Raw genomic sequence first — 10608 nt, 5'->3', positions numbered from 1 at the left:
CTCATTTATATTTCGCTTTGCAAGAGTTTAGCTTTTGAAGTCTAAAACGCAGAATTTTTTGCTGTAATATTTACCAATTGTCATGGTAATTGAATATGGTAATTCTCCTTGCAACAGTCATCAACTGCGACAATCAAGAGGACTACAACTGAAGATAAAAAGAAAGGACAACATACTAAGGTTGAGCAAAATTCTAACGTTTTTAACATTCTAGACCAAGATTTATTTTAAAGGAAGAAAAGGCATTTTGATATTGGCTTGGTGGTTCACCTTGAAATTTCTGGTAATACCGAATCGATTAGAACATTGATGAGCCTAAGGTCAGGTATCTGTAAAGGAAGTAGGAACCAGCAACCAAGAGTGGCACGATGAACTCGACAAGGGCTACATATTTATGCATGTGCTCATCCTTGATCACAAAAGCACTCATCTCTTTCTTTTTTGGGTTCCTCAGTTGAAGCAACCTGGACAGCTGCATCATATTGAAAGTGCAACCCTGGAGAACGCCAACTTGGTACTTGAGGACCAAGTTCTGAGACGTTTTGCTGTGTCCGATGTCCTTGAATTCCTGTGTCGCATCCTTCCTTGCTGACTCTAGCAGCACCTCTTCTCCTCCTGGATAGGAATTTTGTCACGTTCAGTACCTACAAGAATTAGTCAAGTCTCAAGATTTACTACATAGACAATTTATATGTAGACGAACGTGATCACTGATCAGTATTTAATTCGTGGGTGTGGAAGAAAAGAGAGCAGGATTACTCTGCCATCGATGACAAGCCAGTAATCTTTCTTTGATTTGTGTTCAGCAACCTGTGAGAGGGTGAAAACTGTGTTCAGCCATCGTTCTTGTAAGAAAGACTGAAAAGGAGCGACCAGGCCTCCTTTTGTCAGGGCGACACACACTAGTGTATTTTAGAGGGGGTAGAAGAGGTGGAGACTTGGGGATGAATGAAACAAGGGAAGTGGGATCGCGTGAAAGATAGGGACGGGTTGCTCTGAGCAGTCGGCACGCGACCGACCAACCTTGGTGATGAAAGGGGAGGACATGCACGTGAAGACCATCGAGGATTTGTCACGTGTCTACATGGTGGTTGGTTATTGGTTAATGTTGCTGAGTAACTGAGTTCGTTGATTGAAGACAGCAAGCAAATCAACAGATTAGGAAGCCAGGCCTTGAGGTCTCCACACTCCATTCTATGTATTCAGGAATTGGAGTGTCAGATAAGACACGTCACTTTCTTTCAGTAGTACGACTTTGACCTCAAGTATTTTCTATCCTTTTTTGGTCAAAATCTGTACCACTTGATTTTGTTTCTTGTTTGTTTGTCTTACTACTCTTCCACGGAAGAACCGTGCAGACTAGGTACCAAAGACGTGCTCGAAGGTCGTCCAGGAATTGTTGAAGAAAAGCCCAAAAGGACTAGAACTTTAAATTGTAGGTTGCTAAGCCACTCCGTCACCTCAACTGGCTTTTCCTGGAACAGAGTTTCGAAATGTCCTTGTTACTACAACCAACTAGTTGCAGTCATTTCAAGCTTTTGAACTCGTAATTTATCACCTCAATCTCTAACTGTTAAGATTAATGAGCTTTAAATCCGAGGTTTCTTATTCAAGCTTTTAATATGTACCATTATTTTTCTGGTTTGGATGGTAAAACCTATAAAATGATAAAGAATGTTGACCAATCTACTCAATTTCATTGATTCCTCCTGCTGAACTTGCATGACTCCAAACTAGACATTAAATACCTTCAATACAAAAGTAAATACAGGATTTCCCCGTTTAATTTGTCTACTTAAAGGCAAAAACTTGTGGACAAATGCACCAAAATATGACATTTCTCTAATCCATATCTCATTCGTTACCGTCTGAATTCAATCCCCAAACTGAAATTATTGTTGCGCACGAATTTCCTTGGTGCTTTTTGGTGTTTCTTTGAACGCACCATCCTGACTTCGATCCTCTTTGCCAAATTCTAAGCCTTGGAATATGACCCTAGATGACCTATACTGGCCACCATAGGCAGACCCAAAGCCCCATCCAAGGCCAAAGCCAACACCACAGCCACCACCTTCATATAAAGAATAAATACAATGTGAATGACTTTTGACTAATAATTTAGAGTCCGCAAAGAAGATAAAAAATGGAACCGTTGGAGTTCATTAAGTATTAAAGGAAATACCTGCACCAAGCCCTAAGATATTCAAAGGCATCCCTGAAGGTGAGAAAAAAAATCACAAATAAGAGATAAAGCTTATTACCACATCCATAGAGTGAGAAGAAAATATTCATAAATTTAGAATCTTGACAATACCTTGATTTAGAGAGAAGGTGTAAGAATTTACATATATCTATAAAGTATGAAATAGCAGTGATTAAATGATTACAAAGTTCATAATTAAACCATCTATAATTTTCCATCAATGGAATGAATTGTCTACTGCATAACAAAAGTTAAAAGGCACACCATGCATCCCAAACCTGATGGAGCAAAACAAAACAAATAATTTTATAAATTTTATACAAAAAAAAAAAAAAAATGGCATCCTAAGTTTAAGCTTGTTAAACTATCTCAAAGTTCCAAACCTTCACAATCACAATTCCTATAGTTTTCTCACTAGCTAATAAAGACAACAACAGAACAGAAAGAAATGGCTAGAGATCTCATTCCCTTCATTAAAGAAAGATGCTATAAGATTCAAACCTCATTTCCAGCAAAGAGAGGAAGTGTCTGAGATAACAGGAAACAAAAAGCACTTTACCAATTCTCAACGAATCGACACATTCTGATCTTTTGACCTTCTAACTATCATGATTCAGTAAATTGCCAAATAAAATGCCCAACAGCATCAGCAGAAATAATCATCATCCATATAGTTTTATAACATCTCAAAAGATATCTCCAGCAAGCTAAGACTGACAGATGAAGCGATGAACACAATTAAAGATCACTAACTGATAATGAAGAGATCATAATCGGTACTTCATTCTCATCTGACGTCAACAATTCAACCTAGAGTCTTATATCTAATATCAATATGCAACTAAAATTATAATATTCAACTAACATCAACAACCAAGGCGGAAAAGAAGTCCCTATGTCCATGTCTCATATCTCACAAATGATGAAAACAAGTAGGTTTTTTTTTGTTTTTTAGCTACTTCATTGGATCAAATATTATCAATTTTCCAGTGTTGGGTATATATATTTCAGCCGAAGTGAAATCGTTATGCATGGGAATTTAATCTGAAAGCTTAAATTTTGCAAGAAGATTTTAAAAAAAAAAAAAGGAAAAAGAAAAAGAGACCTCCGAAACCCCATCCAACTCCGAAGCCGCATCCAACGCCAAAACCTGAAAACAAAATTGACAGAAAAAAACAGAAAAGAAGAAAGCTCAAAGACAAGAAATTTACTTCAATAGAACATCGAAAAAAATGAAAAATAAACGTGGGCAATACCAAGGCCAACACCAAAACCATTGAAGTTTGTAATCATTTTGCCTTCGGAGCTGAATGAAAGCAGCAGATCCTATCAAACCCTACTCAACTGTAAGAAATAGAACTGGTGTCTAAGATTACGTAATTGATCTTCAATGGAAAGAACAAGTATTGGAGAACAGACTCAGATTAGGAACTGAGGTTTGCACGGAAAAAGGTTTGGATATTGAAATTATACATATGCCCCTTTAGTTTAGGGGTAAGGGAAGATGTTTTTGGGTCAGATTGATGGGCCAGGCCTGCTCCATTATTTAAAATCGGCTTTGGACAGATTTTTACGCTTATCCTAGCCGATGTCTGTCCGGCCACATCACTATACGTAATCATTTGGCATTCCCTTCATTCGTTCGGCTTCTTCCTTTCTAAATTCCGTAGGATTTAGGTGTTCATTTCAGTCGATTTAATTAATTTTAAATTAAATTAAAATTTTTAATTTAAAAAATAATCAATTAAAATTAATTTAACAGATTCAATTAATTTTTTAAATTAATCAAATAATAAAATATATTAAATTAAATTTTATATTTTATATTTTTAATAATTAATCAAAATTAATTCAATAATAATCGATCAACTAAATTAAATCACATCGATCAATTTATCGATTAAAATCTAATTTTAAACCTTTTAGCTCTGTCTTGCTCTTGAGATATCGAGACAGTCTACTTCCATATCGGTGATCAGTCAAAAACTCAGAAGGCATCTAACTCTTTTTCCTCATGGATAACGTGCGTGATATCCGTACAAATCTTATTTCAATTTAATGATAAGCCATCACCAAGTTAATGATTAATTTCCAAAGTTAAACCAACTTATTTTGTCCAATACGGCTGGAAAGGAAGAAACAACTCTTGAATGACTGTAACTAGTATCTATACATAATCAAATAAATTGGTAATCTGGACATGTGAAACACTCTTCACTAGTTCGCTTCATAGATACATCTCATTCTGTAACATCAAAATACTTAAATTCCTAATTTAATCTGAAAGTGATATAGAAGGCTTTGTCTAATCAAGAAGTTTTACTGTATAATTCAGGATTCTATAAAATAAATAATATTGAAGCAAGGCACAATCCTGAAAGCCTTCATCTAATCAATCCAAGTAATAAACGAATTCCTAGAATTTCTAAACCCCAGAAATCCGTGCTCCTTACTCTTATTCATCCTCGACAGCATCGCCTCCCCTGAAAAAAGCAGATTCACAATCCACCATATTCCCACCTCCTCCAACCTCGTCTCCTGCAACTGGTTCTCCTTAACTATCTCTTCCCACACCCTCTCCTTCCCTTTCATCATCTCCTGCAACCTCAAATCCTTCCCTTCCTCAAAACCAAATTCTTCTATCCCAAACTGCTCCGCCAAAGCGCTCCACAAATGCTTCCACTTAAAAACATCCCCATTTGTCACATTAAAAGCTTCGTTTTTTGCGTATGGATCAACAGCCGCCCATATATGTTGCTCCGCAATCAAATCCGCATCCGAAGCATCAGAGTAACATTCCCAAGCGGCTTTGCTTCCAGGAAAAAATAACGGTTTCCCATCGTGTTTACAAATGGCGGCGTACACCCAAAGAGTTCCAACGACGTTCATTAAACTGTAAGGCGAAAACCCAAATATAATAGCGGGTCGGTGCACCGACCAGGTTAATCCTTCTTTTTTCTCGGTTTCTTCAAAGAGGATGTCTTCTTGAGTGTAGTAAAAATTGGGAGCGTTTAACCGTGGTAAATCTTCTGTTAAAGGCGGATCGTGAGTTTGGATTTTACCGAACAATTCAAACGGTCCGACATAATGTTTGACTCCAGTTTGGAGACAGATGTGGCGAAGATTGGGTGCGTTCGGGATCACAGAACACAAGACGTTGCGAAGCATGGAACCGTTGATTTCACAGTTCTCGGCTTCGGATGACCGGCTGATCCAGCTAACGTAGAAGATGACGGAGAGCTTCGATTCGGTGTCCTTGGGATTGGATATGTCGCACTGAATATACTCGATTGGATTAGCGCCGTTCCAGTTGGGCCTGGGCCGACGAGCCACCCCGTAAACTTTCCATGGGCCACCGGGGGTGTCGGATAATGGAAGGATTTCAGCCAGGCTGTTGCCCACTATGCCGGTCACTCCAACTACCAACGCAACGCTCTGAAAGCTTCTCGGTGCTTCATCTTCCTCAAGTTTCTTCTGCAAAAATTAAAACAAAACACAAAAACATAAACAATTTCATACTGGAAATAAACATAAATCAATTAAGCCAAAGAAAATGAGGACTAGCCTTAGCAGCGCCAATGGCACCAGCCCACCACCAGCTCATGCTTTTCTTTTGAGATAATTTGATTGAATTTGCGGGCAAGGTAGGAAATAAATAAAACAAGAAAAAAGGAGATTGATAATTGATGGGACTGCGAACTAAAATTCTGGCTTTGGTGTTCGATTAAAATTTGGATTAGAACCACATTTTTTTTTTGGTAAGAGATTGGAGCCACATTTATTTCTTAGGTTGTAATAAATTCTGTCTCTTTTTTTTCTCTCCAATTTATAAGAAAAGAGCATGAAAAGGACAAAAGGGTGATCGAGCCGCGGTTACGGTTGTGATCAAACCGAAACGAATTCATATGGCGAAAATTTTGAATTTAATTTTAAATTTAAGATTAAAAACTTCACGATCAAATTTTTTTTTTAATTTAAATTTAATTCAAAAAAATAAAATTATTTAAATTGATTCAATTAAACTTGTTTATTAAATATAGAATAAGTTCGATTTTCATTCTTGACTTCATCTATTAGTACTTAAGCTCGAATTGAAAATTTTTAAAAATATTCATATTAATTAAAGTAAATAAATAATAATATTTTTTGCTAAATAATAACAATAATAATTAAAAAAACCTTAGACAATAAACAAATCCGAAATTTTTTAAAATTCCTAATCAAATTCACAAAATAAAACACTACTATACAGATCAAAACACAACTTACGGTATCATAATTATTGTAGAAACTATGAAGGAAATAGCTATTACTAATGTTTCTGCTTTTGTTTAAACTTCATCTTTCTTTGATGTGAGCCGCAGATTTAGTTTTGCTCATTTAACAATATATCCTACATTTGTCAACGAAGAAAAAGAAAATCCGAGGCGTTACTGTCAGTGTTTATGAAGCAACAAGGAAAATCAAACAACACCAATTCCAAGTTATTTACCTTCCTCCAAAAGATCGAGGTCACCGATGGGGCCTGGGTCTCCTGGGATCGAGGGGAGTGAGAGATTAAGACAGAATTGAAAAGGGTGAGTGGGTGGTCGGTGTTGGAGCTTGGGATACCGATCCAGACAAAGAGGAAAGGAACGCCGCTGGCCTGGGTTTCCTGAGATTGAAGGGCGACTGAGACAGACGGAATCAGAAAGGGTGGCTGACTCGAAGGTGTTGGGGCTTGGGATATTGATAGGGAAAGGAGGAAAGGCAGAACTTACCTTGGGGGAGTCAAATGTCTGATAAGAATATGCAACTAAAATTTAATCTTCAACTAACAACAACCACCGAGGCAAACAAAAAAGTGCCTATGTCCATGTCCCATATATCACAAATGATAAAAACAAGTAGGAGCAATTTTTTAACCTACTTCATTGGATAAAATATAATGACTACAGGGACACAACCCATTTTCCAGTGTTGGGTACGTATATTTCAGCCAAAGTGAAATCTTTATGCATGAGAATTTAATCTGAAAGCTTAAATTTTGCAAGAAGATTAAAAAAAAAAAAAAAACCTCAAAACCCCGTCCAACTCTGAAGCCTCATCCAACACCAGAACCTAAAAACAAATTTGACAGAAAAAACAGAAAAGAACAAAGCCCAAAGACAAGAAATTTCCTTGAATAAAATATCGAAAAAAATGTAAAATAAACGTGGGCAACACCAAACCCGCTGAAGTCTGTAATCATTTTGCCTTCGGAGCTGAATAAAAGCAGCAGATGCTATCAAACCCTACTCAACAGTAAGAAACAGGATGGTATCTAAGATTACGTAATTGATCTTCAATGAAAAGAACAAGAATTGGAGCACAGATTCAGATTAGGAACTGAGGTTTGCACGAAAAGGGTTTAGAGCTTGAAATTACACAAATTTCCCTTTAGTTTAAGTGTAAGGAAAAATGTTTTTGGTTCAAGGCTGATGGGCCAGGGCTGCTCCATTCTTTGATATTGGCTTTGGACAAATTTTTACGCCTATCCAAGCCGACGACTGTCCCACCAGCCACTAGCCATGATCACCACACATAAATCATTTGGAATCCCTTTATTTGATCTGCTTTTTCTTTCCAGTATTCTATGTTTTCTCTTAATTGGGTTGGATTTAAGGCCGTTAATTTCGGTCGATTTAATTAATTTTAAATTAAATTATTTAAAATTAAATTAATTAAATATGTTATTTTACTTTTTTACATTTAAAAATTAATTTAATAAATTCAATTAATTTTTTTATTAATCAAATAATAAATATATTATATTATATTTTAAATTCTTAATTTTTTATATTTAAAATAAATTATATAAAATTATTAAATAAAAAATTTTATTAACTTAAAATGCGATGGTCAACTTCTTATACCTTTAGTGTTATATATAAATTTTGTAATATTTTGATTAAAATTTAATCAATTTAATTATTTTAAATTTTCAAAAAAATTAATAAAAATAAAAAAATTTTACAAATTAATTTAATAACAATCGATTATGTAAATTAAGTCACATCGATTGATTAATAAATTAATTAAAACCTAATTTTAAAAACCTTTTCAATCTATCTTGCTCTTGAGATATCGAGACAGTCTACTTTCATACTGGTGATCTGTAAAAGGGCATGTAACTCTTTTCCTCAGAGGCAAAGTGCTTGATATCCGTACAAGTATTATTTCAATTCAATGATAAGACTTCACGAAGTTAATGATCAATTTCCAAAGTTAAACCAACTTAGTTTGTCCAATATGGCTAGAAACAAATCTTTAACTAGTTTGGATCAGTAATCCGTTTGCTTCGTAGTTACCTCTCATTCTGTAACAACAAAATGCTTAAATTCCAAATTTGATCTGAAAGTGATATACAGGGCTTTGTCTAATCAATAAGTTCTATTGTATAATTCAAGCTTGTACGAAATATAATAATACAGCATCAGAAGCCAAAAAAAGAGTAAAGAAAAACATACAGCATTCGCCAAACGCTACAAAAGCTTCACCAATCTAACGGTTCCTTGCTTTTGCCATTAATTGCTTAGCTGATGTACTTATTTTAGAGTAACAACATCAGCAATAGCAAATTCATCTTCATCACCAAAAACTGGAAACAACTCGAAACAAGAGATTGAATCAAGGCACAATCTTGTAAACCTTCATCTTATCAATCCAAGTAACAAAGGAATTCCTAGAATTCCTAAACCCCAGAAATCCGTGCTCCTTACTCTTATTCATACTCGACAGCACCGCCTCCGCTGCTAAAATCACATCCACAAACCACCAAACTCCCACCTCCTCCAACCTCGTCTCCTGCAACTGGTTCTCCTTCACTATCTCTTCCCACACCCCTTCTTTCCCTTTCATCATCTCCTGCAACCCCAAATTCTTCCCTTCCTCAAAACCAAATTCTTCTATCCCAAACTGCTCCGCCAAAACGCTCCACAAATGCTTCCACTTAAAAACATCCCCATTTGTCACATTAAAAGCTTCGTTTTTCGCATACGGATCCACAGCCGCCCATATATGTTGCTCCGCAATCAAATCCGCATCCGAAGCATCAGAGTAACATTCCCAAGCGGCTTTGCTTGCAGGAAAAAGTAACGGTTTCCCTTCGTGTTTACAAATGGCGGCGTAAACGCAAAGAGTTCCAACGATGTTCATTAAACTGTAAGGCGAAAACCCAAATATCGGACCGGGTCGGTGCACCGACCAGGTTAATCCTTCTTTTTTCTCGGTTTCTTCAAAGAGGATGTCTTCTTGAGCGTAGTAAAAGTTGGGAGCGTTTAACCGTGGTAAATCTTCTGTAAAAGGCGGATCGTGCGGTTGGATTTTACCGAACAACTCGAACGGTCCGACGTAATGTTTCGCTCCTGTTTGGAGACAGATGTGGCAAAGATTGGGTGCGTTCGGGATCACGGAACGCAAGACGTTGCGAAGCATGGAACCGTTGATTTCGCAGTTCTCGGCTTCGGATGATCGGTTGATCCAGCTGACGTAGAAGATGTGGGTGACATCGGTAAGTTGGGAGAGCTTCGATTCGGTGTCCTTCGGATCGGATATGTCGCACTGAATGTACTCGATTGGATGATCGGCGTTCCAGTTGGGCCTGGGCCGTCGAGCCACCCCGTAAACTTTCCATGGGCCGCCGGGGGTGTCGGATAATGGAAGGATTTCAGCCAGACTGTTGCCGACTATGCCGGTCACTCCAACTATCAACCCAACGCTCTGGAAGCTTCTCGGTGCTTCTTCGTCATCGAATTTCTGCTGCAAAAATTAAATCAAAAGACGAAACAATATAAGCAATTTTCTACTGGGAGGTGCGAATAAACAGAAATCAATTAAGCCAGAGAGAACGAGGACTAGCCTTAGCAGCGCCAATGGCACCAGCCCACCACCAACTCATGTTTTTCTTTTGAGATAATTTGATAAATTTGTGGGCAGGTTAGGAAACGGCTTATAAAAGAAATTAAAATTAAAATTAAAAAAAAAAAAAAGGAGATTGATGATTGATGGGACTGCGAACTAACAGTCTAGCTTTGGTGTTTTATTAAAAATTGGATTGGAACCACGTTTTTTTTCCTAGGTTGTAATAAATTGTTTACCCTTTTTTCTTTCTTCAATGAGAGAGATTAATCGAAGGGCGAGAGCAGGACAGAAGGGTGATAGACCCAAGAAATATTCTCAAACCGATTCGAATCAACGAAATATTCAAAATCGAATTTAAATTTAAACCTCAAAATTTAATTTGAATTTAATTGTATTTTATATTTTTAATTTAAATTTAAATTTAAAATTTAAAATTATTTAAATTAATATAATTTATTTATTAAATATAAAATAAATTTAATTTTTATATTTGATTTTAAATTTAATTATTAATGTTTGAATTA

At 36.4% G+C, this 10608-nt stretch overlaps 3 protein-coding genes and 1 pseudogene across 5 annotated transcripts; all 4 read right to left on the bottom strand.

The window, feature by feature from the left end:
• Window positions 1–32: 32 nt before the first annotated feature.
• LOC149513044 (uncharacterized) lies at window positions 33–1838 on the bottom strand (annotated as a pseudogene). Its single transcript, XR_016330691.1, has 6 exons — window positions 1749–1838; window positions 1559–1570; window positions 1336–1475; window positions 1024–1194; window positions 760–910; window positions 33–644 (listed from the first exon to the last, which is right to left on the bottom strand). The product of XR_016330691.1 is annotated as an uncharacterized LOC149513044 (transcript).
• On the bottom strand, window positions 1678–3684 carry LOC111315095 (uncharacterized). Its single transcript, XM_089749229.1, has 4 exons — window positions 3460–3684; window positions 3309–3353; window positions 2183–2215; window positions 1678–2071 (listed from the first exon to the last, which is right to left on the bottom strand). Exons 1-4 carry the CDS (start codon window positions 3494–3496, stop codon window positions 1893–1895), a joined length of 294 nt encoding a protein of 97 aa, XP_089605355.1. The 5' UTR covers window positions 3497–3684; the 3' UTR covers window positions 1678–1892.
• A 714-nt stretch (window positions 3685–4398) lies between these two features.
• On the bottom strand, window positions 4399–6017 carry LOC111315094 (3-oxo-Delta(4,5)-steroid 5-beta-reductase-like). The gene is made up of 2 exons (XM_089749459.1): window positions 5769–6017; window positions 4399–5677 (listed from the first exon to the last, which is right to left on the bottom strand). The coding sequence occupies exons 1-2, from the start codon at window positions 5805–5807 to the stop codon at window positions 4592–4594; spliced, it is 1125 nt and encodes a 374-aa protein (XP_089605585.1). The 5' UTR covers window positions 5808–6017; the 3' UTR covers window positions 4399–4591.
• Window positions 6018–8595: 2578 nt separating this feature from the next.
• Window positions 8596–10242, bottom strand: LOC111315455 (3-oxo-Delta(4,5)-steroid 5-beta-reductase-like). 2 transcript variants are annotated; one of them, XM_022917169.2, is made up of 2 exons: window positions 10083–10242; window positions 8596–9982 (listed from the first exon to the last, which is right to left on the bottom strand). In XM_022917169.2, the coding sequence occupies exons 1-2, from the start codon at window positions 10119–10121 to the stop codon at window positions 8852–8854; spliced, it is 1170 nt and encodes a 389-aa protein (XP_022772904.2). In that variant the 5' UTR covers window positions 10122–10242; the 3' UTR covers window positions 8596–8851. The 2 variants fall into 2 exon arrangements, with proteins under 2 accessions (XP_022772904.2, XP_089605353.1); XM_089749227.1 differs by having other exon boundaries at window positions 8596–9979; window positions 10083–10240.
• Between the last annotated feature and the right edge of the window lie 366 nt (window positions 10243–10608).

Source organism: Durio zibethinus, chromosome 20 (assembly GCF_047325235.1).
Source record: "Durio zibethinus cultivar Kanyao isolate XHJ-2024 chromosome 20, ASM4732523v1, whole genome shotgun sequence".
Taxonomy (NCBI): Eukaryota; Viridiplantae; Streptophyta; class Magnoliopsida; order Malvales; family Malvaceae; genus Durio; species Durio zibethinus.
This window is presented reverse-complemented; position numbering and strand designations above follow the sequence as displayed.